Genomic DNA, 24417 nt, shown 5'->3' with positions numbered 1-24417 from the left:
CCTGTATATAGTGATCTCATTTATTAATTTATTATATTAAATTGTAATTTAATAAAATACTGCTTTTTATTCAATAAATATTTTTATAGTAAATTTTAATGCACCAAGCGCCAAATCGAATTAAAAAAAAAATTCCACACGTTACACGCGTGCTTAGGTCTAACTTGAGATTTATATACAATAGTTTTTATCACAATTGGACCCTGTAGTTGGTACTAAAATCGAGTTCTAAGTGTATTAAAGATCTTTCGCAAACTAACGAGGTACCTATGTGTTTGAGTGGATTCCTGGATAGTTTGGATTCACATTTGGACCCGGTAGGTGGCGCTGCAATTAGGTTCTAGGTTTTTCAAGATATTAAAACCGGTCATGACCGATTTGGCGCAGGCAAAGTTGCGCGGGTCAGTTAGCTGTATATAAAGATAAATAAATAGGTAAAAAGATATTTATTGGTCGTTTTCAATAAATCTACGCATCGCCTAAATTGAATGCCTAATGTAATTTATGTGATGACTAGAGAAAAAAAACGTTTCATCAACTCTTAGGTTTATGTATGCCTTAGATTAGGCGTTACTTATTTAGGCATTGCCTTAATCATCGTTAGTGAAAACGGAAAAAATAAATAAATGATACCAAATAATTAAGAAGCGGTGATAGCCTTGTGGCTTCGAATTCCTTTGGAGGCGGAGTTCGCGCACCGGCACGCGCCACTGACTGGTAGTTATATGCGTTTTTAATTGAAGCGATTAAATATTATTTTATATAACTCGTATTAAAGGAGAATTTTTCAATTTGATACCATGTACCAGGGTATGCGTAAAGCAGGTGCTTTACGCATACCGTGTGCACGCCACTCCCCGCGTTTATTATTACGTATATATTATTTGGATATTATTACCACTTGTGCGCCATTGCTCTGAGAGTTGATAATGTGGGCGAAGATACACATTTATCCTTTCCCGGGAATATAATTCTCTCCTGCCCATGCGTGGGAAAACTGATTTAAGCCTTTTTTGGAAACTGTTGAGAAAAAAACCATTTGCGTACACTAAAAAACTTTATTAAATGTGCATAACCAATGAAATAATTTACAAAATATAATTAACGATAAATGAATCCTTAAATAACTTAATAAAATAAATAGTGAACAGTGAAATAACGTGCTATTTGTTTATTTTCCAAACCGTGGGTAATTCACATGTGTTTTGGTTAACATGACATCTTTGGAGAAAATAAGTCATTTGTACCATAGAATATTTTTTTGATAGAAAAGACAAGACACCTAGCCTTAGTAGATTTTCTTGCTAGCAATCGAAGAGTCATTTTCGCATATCAAACTCTGCAATGTCAAAGTAAAATGGACTTATTATCCCTATTATCACTCGAGTTAGAGTCGCAAATGCTGTACTTCTGTTTTTTATTTTACAAACGTTCTGTCAGAAGCCCATGCTTTAAGAAATGTAGAAAATTTGAGCTTTAATTCAATACGAATAGACTCTGGTGTTCAAGTGTTTCCACACTCGATTACGAGCGAACAAATCTCGTACAAAGGCTAGTTTTATAAAACTGCCAATAAAAAAAAAACAATAATGAAACAATCTAGGTAAACTATTTTTTACTTTGTACTATAAAGTCACTGTGAGCTTAGATGAAAATTAGATAAAATATATTTATTCCGATGATGTCGTGTTTTATAGAACAAATGACCATAACTCCTAAATTTAAATAATAAAATACTGTAACAATTCTAAAATAACAAACATTCAATAATAGCATATAATTATGGCAAGATAACAATTATCGTCTTTGATAGTACCATTATGTCACTGTGCTGTTAATAATCTTAGTAAAGCGGCGATAGCCCAGTGGTAAAAACTACGGCCATACTTTCGGGTAGACTAAATATCACTGGATTTTACCTGCCTGTACATTTTCGAAATAGCATGTGAAGTCTATCAATCCGTACTAAGCCAGCGTTGTAGACTTCGCGTCCTAAACTCTCCTCTACCAAAAGATTTTGTTCCCTTTAGCGGGACTGTAATTATTCTTTTTTTATCTTGAAGATAAACAGTCGAGGTTTTAATAAATAATTGTTAAGGCGGCGGTAATAAATATAACATCACAATATTAGGTAAAAAATGTTGTTCATTAGATAAGTATAATGAAATAAAATAAGTAAAGGCAAGCATTAGGTTTTTTTTTATAAGATTTCTAATTTTAAGAATATATGGACCTCTAGTAATATAACTAACAATATGCTTACGCGATGTCCAAGTAAACAACATCCAATAACACATGGCACTATCAACGATAAAATGTTAGTCGATATAACAATTTTTCTTATTTTTTTTTGTTATAAGTATACCAAAAATGGAAGAGGCGAAAATGTAGTCTGGTCAAAATCCATAAAAAAATCCATCTAACATGTTTGAACATAAACACTAAAGATATTTTCCTTTGCTTGTGGTTGAAGAATAAAAATACAATATCATTAAAGTGAAGGCCAAAACGCCGCGTCAAACCGGCGTCTTTAGCAGCGTTCAAGTTAGCGTTGCTAACAAGACAAGACAAGACTTGCTCGTAATCACGCTTCAAAGTCCAAGTTAAAAAGATCTTTATTCCTAGCCTCTTGATAACTTTTACAGTAATAATTGAAGGACCGAACGAATGTCCAACATTAAACAGAGCAATATTTCGCAACGTCTTACAAAGTGCCGCCCTGTGCAGGTTAACCTGAGTCGTAGGTCTTAAGCCTCATGTTCCTGTTATTACACCTGGCAACCTTCAGACCGGGAACACAGCAATACTGCTTGGCAGTAGTACTCTACTACTACTGATCAATATATATATATACTACGACAACGCACACATCGCCACCTAGCCCCAAAGTAAGCGTAGCTTGTGTTAAGGGTACTGAGATGACTGATGAATATTTTTTTTATGAATAATATACATAAATACTTATAATATATATATAAACACCCAGACACTGAAAAACATACATGCTCATCACACAAACATTTTCCAGTTGTCGGAATCGAACCCACGGCCTTGGACTCAGAAAGCAGGGACGCTGCAAACTGCGCCAGTCGGCCGTCGATCGCCCGCTTGACGCAAAATTAAACGCCGCTATGGACGCAACGGTTTGACCTTGCCTTTAAAGGGTACTAGCGTACCCAGCCGCTTCGCCGGGCTAGATTTTGATGAGCAATCTGTTTCCATTCTCTTTGATTGCGTTTCAACCAACATGCAAAATAATTTTTCAATACTGATAATGCGAAATGACAATATTCTTATAGTACTTTTAAGTGTACTCAACTTGATACAATAATATGTTACTATAATTTCAATATCTTTTACTTTTAACTTAATAATTGACATATTGACACACAAAAGTCAATTTTAAAGCAAAATGATACATTTAATAAAAATCTACACAAAACAACAAATAATTTCGCAACTGCATCTGTTATAAAATCAAATATATGTTTTTAATTAATGTATTATAATAAATGATAGTGAAATATTAATATAAAGTCAAAATATATATTTTTTTGAATCAATAATAAATTATCAACAAGGTGGGTAAGATAAAAACAATATTATATACATTTTTGTTTTAAAGATTTAGAATAGTGTTCCAAAACCAGCTAAGTCTAGGATCTTCAAAATGATTAACCTAAAATCATTAATAATTGTACATTGAATACAAAATAGAAATAACAAAATAATTTACATTTTACATTAGTAGGTATATTATTCTGCCAGATATTTTTTTTAGTTAAAATTCTTACTGTAATGTTTTTTGTATACACCGAATCCTGCTCACTATGATTTCAAAATCAATTAGCAGCGAGATTTGGTATATACTGTAATAATTGATAATTATACTTTAATCATTACACCTAATTTAGTATTACAATAATTGAAGAATACAGGGTAGAGAAGGGTGTATGACAAGAGTAGGTATACAAGCAGGACGATTATAATAAAAGAATCCCGGTAAGAGTTATATAATTTTTTAGGGTAGGCAAACCTTTTAGCATGTACGAAATTCACACCATTCTAACGGAAATATGCCACAAAGCATCCAAAGATTCTTTGTTAACATATACTTATTTATAGGCTGTCGCGTTATTGTGCATAGAGACACATGTATATTTTTCAAGTCTTTATAAAATATGTGAAAAATAATATAATGCAACCATCTTGGCAAAAAAATAATTTACCATATTCATACTACAAGTTAGCCCTTGACTGCAATCTCACCTGGTGTTAATTGGTGATGCAGTCTAAGATGGCAGCGGGCTAACCTGTTATGGAGTATGATAGTCATACCCCTAATCGGTTTCCACGCGACATCGCACTGGAACTAAACTGCTTAACGGCACGTCTTTGTCGGTAGGGTGGTAACTAGCCACGGCGAAAGCCTCCCACCAGACAGAACCAGAGAAAATTCAGAAATTATAAATTCGGAATAGAACCCGGAATCCAATTTAAATTCACAGCGCTCACCGTTGCGCCAGAGGTCGCCGAAAATATAAATTTAAAATGAGTATTCCTATTTATATAAAATGTTTTGTTTTTTAAACCGTTTTCAGAGATGATCGGCGCTTGATGCGGCGATAATATAGAGCGTACTTCCATCTTTTCTACTTCATAGTAAACTTACAGATTAACGATAAGGAATATCGTAGTTTAGACAGAAATTTGCCGCCATTAATTCGCCAGTTCATCATCATCAAATCAGGCTAATACTTGGGTCTGATCTGAGGGGGTAGACAAGATTTCTGTGACATATCAATTTTCCCCCCTGCACCCTTCAATTATTTATTGCTGATAGTAATAAAAAAACTATGCTGTGCTTTGTTATAAAAATAGAAAATTATCACTCTTCCTTCCAGTCTATACTGTTATATTTCCGATTTTAACCGACTTCAAAAAGGGACAAAGCTAACACAACGCGTAAGCGACCTTCCTTTTTTATCCATGGTATGGTAAATTTTTTCATTTATGTATTTCAACACACCATAGACAAAAAATATATGGTATTTCAAAACAAACTATCTTCACTAATGTCAGAAATGGAATAATTTCAAAATATCTACAAACCTTATCAAAGTCGGTTACGGTATTATATACTTATTTATACACATCGTGTCTACGCCAAAAGCGCCCATACTGTTTTCGTCACTACAGATATTTGCAGACCATTATATTCGAGTGTAACCTGCAAAGGGAAAAGAGCATTTTTTAAAAGGAACCGCATAACCTTGGCCTTATTATTAAATGGCATAACGTTGGCATAATGACGCGGTACTTTTCACCTTCTTTCATTTGAAAGGTGTCCGATACGATTCCGCGTAGCAACCAACATTAGAAGATTTTACTAACCTGTTAGGGGTATGGCAGTTATATTAAAACCATACCCCTAATCGGTTTCTTAGGGTTTAATATAAAAATGAAGCGGTGATAGCCCAGTGGGTAGAACTTCAACTTCACTTTTGAGGAGCCGAGTTCGAATCCCAGCGCGTTACTCTAACTTTTCCAAGTTATGTGCGTTTTAAGCAATTAAAATATCACTTGCATCAACGGTTACGGAAAACATCGTGAGGTAACCTGCATGCCTGAGAGTTCTCCATAATGTTCTCAAAGGTGTGTGGAGTCCACCAATCCACACTGGGCCACCGTGGTGGGCTACGGCCTTAACCCTTCTCATTGTGGGAGGGGACCCGTGCCATGTGGTGGGATAAATATTAAAGAATAGTCTACTTACTATAAAATTTTCAAGAAATTAAATAAGCGTTAATGTTAAGTGCTGGGATTCGTACTCGGTCTCCCGAAAGCGAAGTCGAAGTCCTTACCACTATGTTATCACCGCTTCTACTTAAAATTATAATAATGGAATTCAGCTAAATTAAGCTTATTTGTCTAGCTGGAAACTTGCAACACAATTAATGTAACAATATCGTTATCAAAGCACTACACATATCTACTATTTAAATATTTTTTTTTTTTAGTACTTAATGTAACTGTAGCATAAAAGGTGTTTTTTTAAATATAGTTACGTGCAGGTTTAAATATACTATGTTATCTATTCTCGTATGTTAAAACCCAAATACAAAATACATTTCGTTACACTCGAGCCATAACTATACAATTATGCCATGCATATACAATTTAGAATCGACAGGATTTTAACCCGCATCCCTCCGTCATGAATGTAGTGTAGTAAGGCATGAAGTAATGCCCAGCGGTTCCGTGCAGACCTGGCAGATAGGGGGGATATTTCCTCCTCGTTTAAAGAAAAAAAAAAAAACCCTCCGTCAATCGCGGCCAGAGCAACTAAGCGATAGGTACTCATATCATAACTGCCAAAAAATATTATATGCTTTCTTACCAGTCGTAAAGCGACTGTTGTATTATATTGTACTAGCATAATAAATATACCATCTTGAAGTTGAATCTATATAATATGATCTAGTTTATTTTGTAAGACTTTAAGACATTCTTAAATTTAAATTTAAGCTACGATTGAGTGTAATTAAAACAATTTAAACATAAGAGGACCTCCCTGGCGCAATGGTGAAAGCTGTGAATTTAAGTAGGAGGTCCCGGCTTCGATTCCCGGGAGGGGCAGTTTGGGAATTTATAATTTCTGAAATTTCTCTGGTCCGGTCTGGTGCGACTGCCATACTCCCTAACAAGCTAGCCCTAACATTTAAGGGTTTTAGTGGAATTAAATTTTTTTTTTTTTATTGCTAAGACTGATTTGGTCGGAATATATGAATGAGTAATGGATAGAAGCAGGCGTTACTTTGCGGAATTCCATGATGTACAATAAAAATTAAGCTTAATTTGCTACAATACGCGGTAAATATAAACGGTATAATTTATATTTTTTTCAATTATTTATACACCACACAAAACAGATCTTCCAAAACATACTCATAAACGGGCGTAAGTTAATTTTTTTTTTTTTTAATTTAAGATTAGCAGTAGCATTTGTTAAGTCAACATACTTGAGAGTGCTTCGGCGTAGAAGCAAATCTTTTAAAAATTTAATAAATTATAAATTGCACCGAGATTACGAAACATTAACAAACTTTACCGAATGATAATTTAATTCTAAAAAATAACATTTTTTTCGTTTTTTTCAATCTTCTAGCACAATAATCTGGGTTTTAAGATATGAGTGTAGATAATTTTTTTATACAAATTAGTTATGCATAAATTACGTGAGGTTATTTTTAGCACCTTCTGTGGGATATTGTGTGATTTTTTTCTTCTGTTTTGATTTTCTTCGTCCCCCTACCCTAATCTCACGTTAGATTTTTTCAAAATGTATATGTATACATTTTCTATGTTTGCTTTGGATTCTTCATTTAACTCCCTTTGAAACATTTTGACTCCCCTCTGCCCCACTGGAGATTGGATAAGGTTCGGCTCGACCCCCCCCCCCCCCCCCCCCCCCGTGAGAGATTGGATGAGATTCTAAGCGACCTCCTCTCCACCGTGTGAGATTGGATGAAGTTCACCTCATCCCCCCCCCTCCCCCACGAAAAATTGCATGAGGTTCGGCTCGCCCCTCTCTTCCCCTAAATGCCTCACGTAACCAACCCTTATAAGCAAACGCAATTCATTTAGGTTTTTGAAATGCAATTAAACTAGCACTACACTAACATACATCAGTACAATGAAATAACGTGCCTCAGAAGTTCATATCTAAGCCTATCTGATACATAACTTCTTCCATGTCCGGGTTGTAGGTCACATTATTACCGTTGACTGCCCCTTCGTCCGGCTCCGCCTCTGGCTCGGACTCCGCCTCCGGCTCGGCCTTAGCGCTCACTGTGGGGATGCCTAGGATCACTCCGATCTGGTCTGTCAAGTGCGGTGCTGATATGATCTGGTGGTAAATGCCTTCCGCTGTGCTCAGTATTCGGTCTACGTCCAGGCACATTGAGAGGTCGTTTACATGCTGGGGACAAAAAAAAATGGTACAAGAAGAAGAAACACTTTATTGCACGTAAAACACACAGGAAAAGAAACAGTAAGGAGTATACAATAACAATGTAGACATGCAAAGTCGGCCTTATTGCTGCAAGCAATCTCTAATAATAATTGTAGTAGGGTGATGTGATGTCGAACTCCCTGGTGCAACAAGCGAGTGCGAGTGTTTAGTGTAATATTTTCGTTACGTTAACTTATACGAACGCGTGAAAGTAAAACACGATTTATATGGAATCGAGGGAGCGAAATATAGTTATAATACTGGGAAAACAACACTCCCACTAGTTCGCACTCTTTTTAAACTAAACTAGATGGTTTTTTTTATTCTCCTACAAGTTAGCCCTTGTTTGCAATCTCATCTAGTAGTAAATTATGATGCCGTATAAGATGGTAGCGGGCTAACCTGTTAGGGTTTAGACAAAATGCAAATTCAAAGATGTTTTGTTCATGTAGACGTTATCACAGGCACTCATGAAGCGTTCATACATATAACATGTTACCACTTATGTTAGGTGATGGTGAAAACAACATTCGTTAACTTAAAAATAAAGCTAGGACCAGAGGGTTTTAAACGCACACTGTTCTAAGAAGAGTCCACAAAAAACTTAGCCGGGGTTTTTTATATCACCATCTTACAGTCGAATTAATATTTAGCTATGAAGTAAGAGCCAAGCTTTACCCAAACTTTTTATCATATATGTAATCCTTATTATTATAATAGAATTTTTAAATATGTTTTATTTATGTAGACCTTATTTCAGGCACTTATGAAGCATTCATACATATAACATGTTACCACTAATGTTAGGTGATGGTGATAACTACTACATTCGTTCAATTAAAACTTAACCACGCCCTGGTGTAAGAAGAGCCGACAACGAACTTAACCGGGTATTTTTTGCCGGGATTTAACATTGATAAGATTTTATAAACTAGTAGTAGAAAACAAAAATTATTACAAACTAGCTGTTTCATATTTAATTTATTGTATTATTTTTAAGTAAATATAATTTTTATATATTATATTTATATTAGTAGTTACTTATTTATTTATTTGTATTTAACTAAAAGTCAAGTATTAGTCAAAGAAATATTTTTTTATGGGTACATGTATATATGCACCACCTACCTATTTTCTGTATTCGTTTTTTTCGCCATTGATTGCCTGGATAGAATCGCTATGAAGCGATAAGGCCGCCAAATTGTTTACGTTGTTTTTTTGTACTTTTCTTTATTATGTACTTTTTGTGGTGTGCAATAAAATTATATTCATATTTTCATTCATTCATTCATTCATTCATTCAAACACACTTTCGCAATTATAATATCAGTAAGGATGAACTTACCTTCAGTATCTCTGTGAAGCCAAAATCCTTACTGATGAGCACATCTTTCTCCGCATCGAGGATGGCGACGCAGATCAGCAAATGGAAGTTGGCGCACGGCAAACCCGTCCACAGCACTTCCCATAGCCTGCAAGCGTTAAAATACTTCAACTCATAATACATGATGTATTAAAAAAAAAAAAAAAGTAAAATATGCTATCGCGGACTTTTTTTTTAGGGGGAACATAATGTCATAAAGGATTTTATCGAAACTTTGCCGTTTACGCAGCGCAAAAAACACCCCATTCATGAAACATTCTTTATTGATGCTAGATACAACACAATAATGAAAAAAAAAATTACTTCACAGGTTTTAGAGGTACATTATGTACTGCCTGTTTGTCAGTCTGTGTAGATTTTAAGTAAACCACTGCCATAGTTTTTTTCTGAAAGAAATTAGATACAGCTCTAAAATCCTAAACTAGGAAATCCCGTTTCTTAGGGGCCAGTGCGTTCTCAAAAATTGATGGAATCATTGAGATAAAATTGAATTGAATTTTGAATTTTTGAATTTAATAGGGTTGTCATGAGTTGACATTTAGAATGTTTTGAATTCGTTTGTATGGAAAAATAAATGTGCTTAATTTGATTTAATATTTTTACAGGGTGATTCCTTATGAAATATACTTATGCATCCTGCAATATCAATATTTATTAAAATTATTTTCTCTGAGTCATTTAGTCTTCTAAGTTAAATGTGTGTTCTCTTTCTTTCCTTTCTTTTATATCAAGTAGTTTTTCTATTCCTTTGTTGTTTTTTTTTGTTTTGTATCTTGTTTAGTAGCACGAGAGATTTTTTTTCATTAACTTGCTATGTCAGCTAATTTGAACTTTTGATTAGGTACTTTAGGTATCTACAGTTAATATTATCTGTCATAGTAAGTGTTACTTGTATCTATATCGTATCGCCCTACTGCTCCTTACAATATTTTGTGGATAGTGTTTTGGATTACATATTAACCCCCATTTTTTTGTTAAATTTAAGAGCTATTGTTGTAATATGTAATTGTTTCTGTCCCAAATAAATAAAAAATCGTAATTCTGTTACACGTCGTATCTTTATATATATATATTTCTTGTGTGCGTGTGTATGTCACTGAACTACTCCTAGACGGCTGGACCGATTTAAATGAATTTTTCGGTATGCGTTTGGGTGGCACCCTTTGATTCACAAATAAGCCCGACAGATGGCGCTGGGGTCAGCTAGTTATTTATATAACTTGTGTGCGCGTGTATGTCACTGAACTCCTCCTAGACGGCTGGACCGATTTAAATGAATTTTTCAGTATGCGTTTGGGTGGCACCCTGGATGGTTTAGATTCACAAATAAGCCCGGCAGATAGCGCTGGGGTCAGCTAGTATTAGTTTATAACATAATGTTGTAAATAGTTTATAAGACTTGAGATGATAAAAATAATTCTTACAGGAATTGGCCGGTGATGAGTTGATGGTGATGAACAGCATTTATAGTGCCTTACCTCATGATATCCGCGTGCGAGAACTCCCTCTTGAACCAAACCAGCAGCCACCGGAAGCAGAAATACATGTTCCCCGAGTCCTTGGACGCGACGTGCCGCGCCAACTCCGGACTCGCGAACGTTAGGAGCAGTTGTAAATTCAGCAGTTGCTGTTTCATACCAGCTTGATCCATATCGAAGTTCGACGCCTAGGAAATATTAATATCGAGTAAATATTGGATAGAAGCAGGAGTTACTTTGCGGAATTCCATGATATACGATGGAAATCAAACTTTATTTGCTATATTCCCCGAAAAGCAGGAGAATCTGTACAGTGTAATATATAATTCCTTTAATCTTTATACTCTTCACCAATCAGATCTTCGGCCATAACCTAACCTAATACGCATCCTTATATTCCTTATAATATTGTTGGCGAATGTGGGGATTGGAATTGAAAAATACTCGTTTTCACTTATTACATTTTTTTTTTTTTTAATATTAATAGCGGGCAAACGACCAAGTGATGCCGGCTTTTATGGAATTTGTTTATTCGCCCCTTAAGTATACAATATAATTTCTACAATGTAGGGTACATTGTAGAAAATATAATCAAGCAGAACTTCCTCTTACAAATGGAAAATCGACAATGCACTGCTTCTACTTTTATAAAACTCAGATAGCGTTTACAATGTTTACAACAAAACAAACCAATAATAATATTTAACAATATTAGTTTCCGATAAGTTATTTCACAAAATATATAGTTATTAAATACTTTGATAAGAATTATAATATAAGTGTTTTGTTTATATATTGTGATTATAACCTACACAGCATTGTAGAGGAAACGACACTAACAAAAGAAAAAAGATATTTAATATATTTTATTATATTGCAGAAAAGAGCTGTACGGTCAATATATAAACTTAAATCACGCGAATCCCTCCGTGAGAAGTTTATAATTACTGTAGCTTCACAATAAATTTATAATAATATAGTATTTGTAAGACAACATATTAGTCTTTATAAACAAAAAGTGGTCATAAACAGTCGACTTACAAGAAAAAATGGTCATAAATTAGTGTCATCTGCATATCGTCTAACGAAAGGTACAGAAGTCATTTGTGGGATTGAGTATACGCTTTTATAATACGATTCCTAAGGTGATTTTGGACCTACCGATGCATAAGTTTAAAGAATATGTTAAAACAACATTACAGCGAGGTCATTATACAATTGATGAATTACTTAATGACAAGGTTTCTTGGAAGCATCCGGCTCCGCTTTCATCTCTCACAAGATAGAAAAATAAATGTTAAAATGTAAATGTAAATTGTTGATGTTGGAAAAGAGCAACTGCTAAGTTTCTTGCCGGTTTCTTCTCGGTAGTATCTGCCTTCCGAACCGGTGGTAGAGTCACTACAAACAGACTGACTTGACGTTTCAAAAGTGTTTATTCGGCCTTCTTGAAATAAGTGAATTTTGAATAATTTTGGTTTTTTTTTTAAGTTTTAATATAACGCATCTAGTTAAATAAAATTTATTTAAATTTCACAAATAATTATATATCGTGAATTCAGTTGTCAGTCCTCACGCAAACATACGTAGATGTCCTTACTTTTACTTTTTGGGCAACGTTTTTTGTAAAATTAAAATGTTAACTATAGATTCAGGGTGTCGGTTTTTTGTGACGGTGCGCGCGCGCATCCTAAAAATTTACTCTTATAATTTTTCCCTAACGAGCCAAAAGAAATGTAACTTTAAAAACAACTTACGATTTTATCCATAAACCCGACGAAGCACCAAAAGCTGTCCACCTCGTTGCCCAAGAGTAGTAAAAGTGGCGCGAGGATATCGCTCATGCCTTGCACGTAGCCAAGGTCGAAGTTGTACATCACGTACGTCATCAAGATGTCTTGGAGGACTATCAAATTGGGGTTATTGTCCCCCGCGAAGAAGGGGTGAGTTCTGTCGGTTCTGTTCACGTCTTTTTCTACTAAACTCTTTCTGGAATAGGGAAAATACGTTCACTTCCGTTAAGATGCTCAGTAATCCAAAATATCCATTCCAAGAAGTTTTAAAGATATATCTAATACTAGCATCTGCCCGCGACTTCTTCTGCGTGTTCTTCAGAAATGGGTCTAAAGCTTCGCTCGTTATCAATTTTTAATCTTACCACTGGAACTATTTGGGAGATCGGTATAGAAAGTACATGTCCTTTTCCATAGCATAGGACATGCTTACCAAACAAAGCTGTCTGCCCGCGGATTAGCTCGTGCAAAATTTTCAATTTTCCCTCGGGAACTTCTTAAGTAATCGGTATAAAAGGTAGCCTATGTATATGTATATGTAGATAATGTATGTATAGGTAGTATATGTAGCCTATATGTATATCTTTTCCATGGCAGAGGCTACATGCATGCCAAATTTCTTCCAAATCCGTTCAGTCGTTTTTGCGTTTTTGCACATTTATAATATTAGATCTATAAAGTTCTTCACAGCGATCAAAAAATTGCTTTTCTAGACCATTATTCTTATACCTTAGAGAATTCAGTATAATTATTTCCAAAAGCGAAAAATGTCAAATACGCGCAGCAGTTTTGTTTTGTAAAGCCCGTTTTCACTAACAAAGAACAAGGTAATGCATAAGTAATTCATTTATCTTTCACGAATCGATTTTTACTAGGCGACTCATATAACCACAACAACAATAACTTGTCTATGGTTCTTGCCACAAAGTATTTTGTGTTTGTATTATCATAATTTTCATTTTTCGGATGGATATAAGGATATTTAAAAAACCGATTTTATACTCGCACGCGCGTGTACTCATACACACACCCAGGCACACATTTTATAGATATGTGTAAAAACGTTCAAAATATGAAATCTCGTATAAATATTTTTGATTACCAATTACGATTACCAGCTTTACCTGCTTTTTTTTTTGGTTTAAACGAACGATATTTATAAGGAGAGCAATATCGCCTATAACACAGATTTATAACTAGCTTAGGTACAGTTGGTTTCTGTATATCCAAGTAAATTATAAGAATAATATAAGTCTATGATTTTTTTTTTTTCATTTGTCAGTTTTCGAGTCGACCTCAAATTTACGATCCGCCGGTGTCGTTACCTAAGATGGCGCCTAACGTCATTATTCATTACATGAGAGTTCAGTTCGTTCTTTTTCTCTAGAAATCACTAGACACTATTTTAGTAAAAAAGGGCATTAGTCAGATAACATTTATATAAATAAATAAATATACTACGATATAAGTATTTTTATGAATAAAATACATAAATAATAATATAAACACCCAGACACCGAAGAACATTCATGTTCATCGCACAAACATTTATCAGTTGCGGGAATCGAACCCACTGCCAGATTGCTTCTTTAATAATTTCAAATGATAATATGAGATGGTAATGACAAAAAAAAAAAATAACCGGCTAAGTTTGTTGTGGGCTTCTTCTTAGACCAGGGCGCGTTTAGAATCCTCGTAGCTTTAGTTTTAAGTTGAAGAATTTAGTTATCGCCATCAACTCACTTCTATGTCATCTTAATATATATAAATCTCCTGTCACGATGTTTGTCCGCGATGGACTCCTAAACTACTTAACCGATTTTAAATTAAATTGGCACACCGTGAGCAGTCTGGTCCAACTTAAGAGATAGCATAGCTTAGATCTGTAATTATAGTCGCAATTTCATTTTATTGCAAATTATTTGTCTATAATTAATTGACAGTCACATGTTATATATATATATATACTACTATGGCTATGATATAATATGAGACTTAGCGATACTGAATACATTAAAAACAAAATCAAACGCAGACGAAGTCGCGGGCAACAGCTAGTATTTTATATGTAATGAACAAAGAAATATTTGACTTTGACTTTTGACTTTTGCCTTGGACTCTGAATGCTGGGTCTCTGCCCACTGCGCCAATCGGCCGTCATTTCCATATAAGAGCACATACCTGTCTCTATACTCCGAGAATCTCGCCTCTTGACCTTCAGTCATAGACCGCCATTGGAGTTTCATGGAGAAATATTCCTCTGTCCTCTTCTTCTGGAGTACTTTTAATTCGGCGTGCGTCATTCTCCATGGGTAATAGTCCAGAAGGTATTTCCAGACCGAATGGCGTATTGAATGTGCCACACCCTGAAAGCAGTGCCGGATTAACCACGTAGCAAGAGTAAAAATTGCTACGGGCCCCGCGCGAAAGAGGGCCCCGCATATTTAATACCACTCATCTCTGCCTGACTGACTGACTGACACGCACCCGCACACGCACACAGACACACGCACACGCATACGCATACAGACACACGCACACGCATACAGACACACGCACACGCATACATACACCGCCTATAGTAATTTACACACCCAACACTATTAATTACCCAAAAAATTGAAACCTATAGATGGCAAATACGTATTGTATTTAAGATACGTTTATACGTATTTAAGATACGTATTAAGTATTGAATTGTATTTTCATCACTTTATACATAAGAACCGATAGCAGTTCAAGGGCTCTTTTAAAGAATTTGCTACGGGCCCCGCGCTTGCTTAATCAGGCACTGCCCCTGGCAGCGTAGATTGAATAAAAAAATTTACAAAATTCTACAACATTTTTAAGTTGGTACCAAGTGAAATGTAGAGAGTTACTATGTAGAGATCATATACTACGTATTCCTTTTTATATAGTAGCAAGGGAAATACCAGTAATTTTCTACATTTTAATTGGCACCGACTTAAAACGTTTAGACTAAATAATAAACATACAATCCAAAAGTAAACTTCAATAGCGCCCTCCTACAGTCTAAATTGCTAATTTCTATTCACCTAAACATAAGCACCTGACTGCAATCTCACCTGCAGGGCTAGCACAGGCAAGAGACAAAAATCATATCCCCCTACTATACCCCTGACTGGGGATATAATTAACGTTCCCACCTGCTAAAGCGCGGGAACATGGAATAGGAAAAGTTTATTACCATTATTTCATCTATCATTTATTATTTTTCATTTTTTTTTTAATTCTTAACAGTGCTTAAAAATAAAATAAAAAACACTTAAAAATTCATAAAAAAAAAAACACATCCACCCTCCGCTTGCGGGGCTTTTGAATGCCTCAGCAACCGGCGGTCAGGGCTCCAGAGTGAGGAACCTCCTCACAATACGCAAATATCACCATTTATAACACGTATATTATTTGGCTATTTTTTCCACTTGTGCGCCAGTGCTCTGAGAGTTGATAAAGCTGCGGGAGAAGATAGTTTTTCATCCTTTCCCCGGGGAGATAATTGTCTCATTTCTCCATGCTAGCCGTGCTGGTGGTAAGTAATGAGGGGGAACATGGTAGCGGGAACCGAGTAGTTATATTAAGAATAAAAATGCAACGGTTGTATACGTTATGTCTGTTCTTCTTCTTGTTGTCTGTTATCATCATCATCATATCAACCCATAACCGGCCCACTACGGGGCACGGGTCTCCTCCCACAATGAGATGGGGTTGAGGCCTTAGTCCGCCGAGCTGGCCCAGTGCGGATTGGTGGACTCCACACACTTTTGAGAACATTATATAGAACAGGCATGCTGGATTCCTCACGATGTTTTCCTTCACCGTTGAAGCAAGTGTTATTTTCATTACTTAAAACGCACATAGCTTAGAAAAGTTGGATGTGCGTGCTGGGATTCGAAGTTGTCCCCCTAGCTAAATAGGGCTGTACCAAACTAATCGAGCGAAACAAGTGTCGCGTTTATACTTATTAATATTTTTATTCTATGCTAGAGCTCTGTAAAATCAATTATAGTTTTAGTTCTCATTTTAAACCTTTTTACTCTTACTTACCCCTCTAAATATAAGTTGTTTAACCCCTTCCACCTCGGTAATTCTTCCTTCCGTGTCGTGCAATCCCTCCCACTTTTCCGTGCTCAGCGGCGTACCCCTGTAACGTAAATCTAATTAAACGTTAGGAAATTGCTATTATCCATCGCCGTGCCTCGTAGAGCACGTTGAGACTTCGGTCCGGATAATAAGCGTTAAGTCTAATATCGAAATCCTCTCTCCTATGAGAGAAGTATAACATTTGCTTTTACGCTTTGCTCTTTTTAGGCGGATTTCACTAAAAAGGGTAGATTTTAGAGAAATATTTAGAGGGGTGAAATGGTTAGAAGATCGTGTAAAAATCAATACTACATTTTTTTTAACTCTGAAATCAAAAATATCCAAATTTCCCCAGCCTTGGATCGAATCCGGAACTTCCCACTTTTAAGACCACAGAGCACACCAGTACGCCAGGGAATTCGCCAAAAATATTATACGATTAAAATAAGTCTGAAAAATTAAAGGACTACACCTAAGCAAAACAGCTGTTGTTCGATATTTTATTCTATAAATTAAGTAAATAAAAAAAATGCTTTAAAAACAAAAACAAACGCGGGCGAAGTCGCGGGCAACAGCTAGTATCAATGAATGAATAAATGAATATACTTTTATAGCACACCACAAAAAAAAGAAAAGTATAACAAAACAACGTATACAATTTGGCGGTCTTATCACTTCATAGCAATTTCTACCAGGCAACCAATGGCAAAGAAAACAAATACAGAAAATAGTTGGTGCATATATACATTTACATATAAAAAATCATTACTTAAATAAATATATATTATATATATAAAACAATACTTGTAACTAAATACAAATAAATAAATAACTACCAATACAAATATGATATTTATTAAAAAGTATATAATAAATTAGATTGGTAATTTTTTATATTACATACATATAAAAAGTTAACATGTAAAACATACCTCGGTATACAAGGTCTCGGTGGCAGGGTGGGTTTAACATTTATCACCTCGTATTCATCACTGCGAGTGACCGAAGTGGCGTCTTCCAAAGCGCTCATACTCTTCGTTAAAAGATCAGCCACCTCCTCTGATACGTCACGTTTGCCATTCATAGTTTCGTTCCCGTAGTAAACTAGAAATTGAATGACTATTTTAAGTAGGACTATGCATTCATGACGTCACACGTTAAGGTGCAAAACCTTAACAAAGAATCTTAGGAATCCTAATATATAAAGCTAAATAGTTTGTTTGCTTGTTCAATAGAACGCAATGATCTCTGGAAATAATGGTTCGATTTGAAAAACTCTTTCAGTGTTGAACACTTCTTGTATCATATGTTCTAATTCACATTTTATGGTACATAAATAATAAATAAATAACTAGCCCATTTATCGAGGAAGGCTATAGACGATATCATCACGCTAAGACCAATAAAAGAATAGCACCAATGAAGAATGTTTTAAAATTGAGGTTTTTATTCCTTTTTAGAGCGAGCGTGCGCGTGCCATATATGATTTTAGCGAAACTACTATTAGTAGTTTCGCTAAAATCATATATGGCAAAGTTGTTCCCCTTTAAAAGTTCAAAAAAAAACCGTCACAGCATATGTCTATATTTTAAGGTTGACTTGTATGCGGAGAAAGTCGCCAGGGTAATAATATAACTAGAAGTACTGCCAAAAGTAGTCACTAATTTTATATAAGAATAAAATAGTGGAAGTTCTGCACGTTTACAAAAGTAGACTCGAGTTTTGAAACGACATCAATGTAAAGTTGACTTTGAATAATCTTATTTTAGAGTCGCTAAACCTACCAGCTGTCTAGATAGCTGCCTGAAGAAGTGTGGACGAATTTGAGCTGTAATGCAGAGATGATAAAATCCATTTTACCCTGTCATTACAATGTTTCGATACTTTAGGCCCATTCAAGAAAATTTTGGTCTGCGGAACGGATTGGTGAGACCAACACAGACCATTGTATTGTATGTGCACATTTACATAAATACTGGCCTCTTTCAAGTCAACCCAACAGTGGTTGGTCAGTGCTAACTGCCGACCAATAGGTTTATTAAGTCGATTATACCTGCCTGATATAATATTAATATAGTTATAAAAAACCTTAATAGTGGGAACGTAAAGTTCATAATCCCGCGTGAACGTAACGTGTAGGAACTTAACCTGTTCCGAGTCGAATACAACAACAAGAATAGGCATAATTCGAAGCGTTCCTAGATCGTTCCTTAGTTTACGATTTCCTAGTAAAGAAGGTTCTGGGCCTCCGAAGCGGATTAAAAGCTGGTATCGGGTGGAGGACAGAGTCTCTGAGTGCGAAGTGACTTCTACGCTCTCAGAGCAGACACATTAAAGTAGTACAAGTGATATGTGTAGCTACCATTCTGGACTACGAGAAGTTCAAAGTCTTACTAGGACCATCATATAATCTTACTCCAAACCTTCGAACCCTACCACGTAACAATATTGACGACAGTACTAAGTTAATATTGTCTTCTTACCAATATCATTGAGTTTAGAGAAGGCCTCCATAGTGGTGGCGTACGGCCTCTGCTTGAAGTTGGAAACGAAATTCCACACGACATCCGTGGTGTTCTCTGTGAATATATCCAACTCTGCAAACGATCTGTTCAACTCTTGCGACTCTAGGTTCGGTTCCACGACGACGTACGTGTTTCTGTCGTGCCTAGTTTTTGCCGTTTTGACGTGGTTCTTTAAGTTTGAGACGAAGATCTCCGCGTTGCCGTGTTGGAAGTAGAACGTGTTGTGCCAGACGCCCGGTTTGGTTGAGAACTGCATCTGTTGATTGTTGCGCGAGCATTTGAAGGTTTTTAGATCGCGTATCGGTATCCTTATTATGCGTGCACGAGCTGCAGCGTAATCGGATGTCATGTTACCGCTGAGAGTTCTTTGGCGGCGACCTTAAACAGCAGAATAAATAAATAAATAAATATACTACGACAGTACACACATCGCCATCTAGCCCCAAAGTAAGTGTAGCTTGTGTTATGGATACTAAGATGACTGATGAATATTTTAATGAATAATATACATAAATACTTAGAATATACATATAAACACGCAGACACTGAAAAACATTCATGCTCATCACACAAACATTTTCCAGTAGTGGGAATCGAACCCACGGCCTTGGACTCAGAAAGCACTAACCTAGGGCCTACTGCTTGGTCCGACAGATAAGTACTATAAAATATTACTGCTATTTATTTTATAAATGTATTATAAGGGGTTACCGAAGTTAAATGCTCACAGTTTTTCTTTTGGTATACAAACATACATGCACTTAACTTCACGTTTCCGTGATCATCATCGACTCATTATCGGACCAGTCGAGTGTACGGGTTTCCAAACAGAATGAGAAGGATTTAGGCCGTAGTCTATCACGCTGGATAAGTGCAGATTGGTAGACTGAACACGCATCCGAGAACTTATGGAGAACTCAGGTATGCCAAATTCAAAATTCAAATTCAAAATTTCTTTATTCATGTAGGCCTATCACAGGCACTTATGAAGCGTTCATACATAATTGTTTACATAATTGTAACGGGATGGTGATAACTTCGTTCGCCAACTTAAATCTAAAGCTACGAGGGTTCCAAACGCGCCCTGGTCTAAGAAGAGCCCACAACAAACTTAGCCGGGTAAATTTATTTTTTTGTTATCACCATCTTCCAGTAAATTTAAATTAAGCTATGAAGCTAGAGCAATTCACACCCAAGCTTTTTTATCGTTTAAATAATCCTTAATGTTATAATAGGATTTTTCTGGATTTTTCTGTAAGCTTACGTTTTATATAAACTACAGTTTCCTCACGATGTTTTCCGTCACCATTAAAGTAAGTGATATTCAACTGTTTAAATCGAGCTTAACTCCGAATTGACGTGACTGCCGGGGATATAAGTCGATCACCCTGAAAGGGACTCTGAAGTCCTAACTACTTGGCTATCATTTATACTTGTAGGGTTTCATTTGTAAATGTGGCATAACGTCGGAATCGATGTGCACTATTTTTTCACGCGCTACAATTTGAAAGCTATAGTTGAAGTATTCGAGTAACTTAGTGTATTTACTTTGCCTTTAAAGTTCAAAACTTCAAAGCTATCAACATATATTTAACACATGTCTAGAGAGAAATAACAGTGGAATTTTAATATATGACAGGTTTGACCCTACGGCTATCATATATTGCGATATAACTAAATAGGTGAGTGATACTTTATTAAACAATAAACAGTATTACTTCCTGATATGATACTTAATGACATAATTTAAAGTCCACTACTATAATTATGCTACATTAAAAAAAAAACGATAGCCTAGTGGTTATAACCTTATCCTCCATTTCCTCGGAGAACGAATGCAGCAGGGCTAGCACACGCAGGAGACAAAAATTATGTGCCCTGACAAGGGATATTATTAACTTGTAATCCGTAAAGCACGGGAACAGGGAATAGGAGAAGTTTACCTCCGTTTATTATTACACATACATTATTTAAATATTATTTCCAATTGTGCGCCAGTGCTCTAAGAGCTGATAAAGCTGTGGGAGAGGAACATTTTTTATCCCTTCCCCGGGGATATAGTTGTCTCCTGCCCATGCTAGCCGTGCTCTGGCTTGAACATTTTAAGCAACTAAATATCACTTGCTACCAATGATTGCAATGACAATATTTATTCTCAAAGGTGCGTTAAGTCTACCCGAGTCTATATGATTTGCACTTGAAAAAAAAAGGTTGACACCCCTTCTCATTCTGAGATAAGAACTGTAGTCAGTGGCGTGCACTTCATACATGCACAAAAGCACTGCTTACCCTAAAACTGATATATAACTCTTGTAGGAGGAGGATTTTTGCCATTTATGCAATTTACCTGCTGTATGCATACCACGGAAAGAAACTCAGTGCACACCACTGTCCGTAGTGGGTCAGTAAAATGGTAATAAAGATGATGAGTATTGGAAACCAGTAAACTCGTTTTTAGCCTTATGCTTATACTCTTAACTTTTATAAGCAAGACACCACAAACTTACATCTTTACCAACATCGTAGGGGTACCTGCTATGCTAGACTTGAAGCTCCAGTGTCTCATAAACAGTTGTATATTTACATTAAGTGAGCACTCTCTATAGTTCCATATTCACAAAAAGTGTCCCTGAATATGTAATAGTATTTATCGTTACCAAAGTTATCCTCGCCAACAACAGAGAGTGGATGAGAACTATAGTGTTATATAATGAGAGAGTGAGTCAAAACCAAAAATTTTCCATCTGAAACTAATGGGACTAATGGGATTTCAGATTATTCAGAACCAAACCATGATTCAAACCCAGAATCTCATATTTTTTTCTTAGTTGCATATCTAATGACATATTCAACATTGTCACCATCATACACACCGGCCAGTATTGACGACAAGTCTTTTATAGAGTATTCCACTTCCTAAGGTTTTCTGCTGCTTGTATACAGCTATTACCTGCGAGTGGTTTTATGTTGTCTGTCTAAATAAATAAATAAATAATAATAAATAAATTAATAAGTAATTACCAATTGTATTAACAACAGCCCATTCTTGATCTTGTGTATCTGAATCGATAGTGATGAGGTCGTTGGGTCTCCACTCAATACATTTTGAGGAGTCTGTATTCTGGACAATGCAGAGCATGCCAATTGAGTTGAGGTCACTGATGGAGCGGCCCATGCAAGCCTTGAGAAGCACTCCATCTTGTGTGAATAGGTCCTAAAAAGATTTTTTTTTAAATTATTAAGTGTATCAAAATTCACTTATTTAAAGTAGGCCATCTTTAAAAGCACTTTTGAAATGTGAAGTATGTCTGTAGTGACTCCATCTGTAATTTTGGTTCATTTAAAATGTAGCTTTCTTTACGTGAAGTTGTTGTTCTCTCTTTATAATATTAGTATTGATAATCAGCTACAAAAAATTAGACAGTGTAATTCATAGTTAAAAATGTAAGCCAAGTTCCATGTAAACTTTTCCCTAGGATACTGGAATTGAATGTGCAATATGGGTTGATATGATGATGGCACTAAAATAGTTTCACCTTAAAATTATATTATATTATTGCCAATAAAATTATATTATATTATTGCCAATAAAATTGTATTATATTATTGCCAAGTCAAAATATTACTGACAGAAATGGAGCAAAGTCAAATTGAAAATCAATTAACCATCATCATTAAATTCCCACATTTAATTTCCCCATTTAATTTCCCACAGCTGGGCCTTCTCTGTCACAGGAGAGAGGGATTTATAGTTTAGAACCCCCAAGTAACATTCTACATTTTAATTGGCACCAACTTAAAAATGTTGTATAAAATATTTATTCATTGCCTTTTAGTTGTATAACAAAGTTGGTTCTTTTTTGCTTTAGCTATTTGACACCAAAATGATACATACTATAATTTAGGATGATAATATTGGCAGGTGCATGCCCGTAAAGTTTTGTATTATTTTCCCGCACAATATAATACAGATAATATTGTGCTTCATTGATGGAACATGAACAACTGCTGACTTCCAAATCAGTATTAAAATAAAATTAATTGAATCACTTAATTAATTTTATTTTAAGTCAACTATCGAATCCAAGTACTACGAAAAAAATAAGCGATAAGATAATTAAATAGGCCCATTATAGATTGTACAGTACCTCATCCTGTGAGCTGTCAAAATGAATTATCATCCTAAATTTGACAAACCTAAACAAGTTTTCAACCAAAACTGTACTTAATTAAAACATTCACTGCCTTAAAAAAAAGACAGGGGTTTACTCGGGCTCACTTGATTGTGTGGTGTGCCTTACTTAGTGTAGTGTTTTATAACAATGGATAAGGATTTACACAGTTATTTTAATAACAATGATGCAATTCAAGATAAATATAAACAAAGATAACAGACTTCTAAAAGCAGAAACTGTAGGTAGTGTTTATTTGCATATATGTAGGTAGGTAGGTACATGCAGAAAGAACACATTGCATCTTACATTGTTTTGCAAACGAGAATAGAGAACCGTGTTATGTGACGCAATTTCTGCGAAACCAAGGCTAAAGGATGGTAAATTCACACAAGTAGATTAATCTAGATACTTGTTCTTTATTTCATTTTAGGGCTGTTTGAAGGTCATAGTAATAGAATTAAGTTTTTATTGCATACAAAGAAAAGTGTCCATTACAAACTTACCCTACATTGCTCTGGTATGTCTTCGACTGAACTGCTAGACATCTTGGTTGACCACTGAACGCAAAGAAACTAGAAATTAGAAACGATATAAACAAAACTTATAAACCATGTTTTAAAATAATTTTTGTAACATGTAAACAAAAAAAAAACGTAGTCGTATCACAGAACATCGACCACCATTGGAATTTGAATTTCACTGAATGAAATTGAAAATATATGAATACCTACCTATTGAAAATGACCAAAGAGAAAAATATTCTTTTTGGTCAATGTGCAATGGGTATTAAGGGTGCGTATGGAGGCGCTTAAGGTTATAAATTATAATATAATCATAAGCCGCCTCCATACGCTTGGCAAACAACGGCGAACAGCGAACAACAAACAACAAACACGAATTTATGGCTGTTTGCCTATTTTTGTTTGCGTTTGCCAGTTTTCGGCGGC

At 35.4% G+C, this 24417-nt stretch overlaps 1 protein-coding gene across 4 annotated transcripts; it reads right to left on the bottom strand.

The window, feature by feature from the left end:
- Nucleotides 1–4705: 4705 nt before the first annotated feature.
- Nucleotides 4706–24155, bottom strand: LOC120627306 (TBC1 domain family member 15). 4 transcript variants are annotated; one of them, XM_039895260.1, is made up of 11 exons: nt 23974–24155; nt 22317–22509; nt 19254–19673; nt 17703–17889; nt 16735–16831; nt 14851–15035; nt 12634–12865; nt 10877–11064; nt 9360–9486; nt 7748–7981; nt 4706–5230 (listed from the first exon to the last, which is right to left on the bottom strand). In XM_039895260.1, the coding sequence occupies exons 1-11, from the start codon at nt 24013–24015 to the stop codon at nt 5162–5164; spliced, it is 1974 nt and encodes a 657-aa protein (XP_039751194.1). In that variant the 5' UTR covers nt 24016–24155; the 3' UTR covers nt 4706–5161. The 4 variants fall into 4 exon arrangements, with proteins under 4 accessions (XP_039751194.1, XP_039751197.1, XP_039751195.1 ...); XM_039895263.1 differs by having other exon boundaries at nt 7783–7981; XM_039895261.1 differs by having other exon boundaries at nt 17703–17874.
- Nucleotides 24156–24417: the final 262 nt, after the last annotated feature.

The sequence above is a fragment of the Pararge aegeria genome, chromosome 11 (assembly GCF_905163445.1).
Source record: "Pararge aegeria chromosome 11, ilParAegt1.1, whole genome shotgun sequence".
NCBI classification, from domain to species: Eukaryota; Metazoa; Arthropoda; class Insecta; order Lepidoptera; family Nymphalidae; genus Pararge; species Pararge aegeria.
The sequence above is the reverse complement of the archived record's forward strand: the minus strand, read 5'-3'. Positions and strand labels throughout refer to the sequence as shown.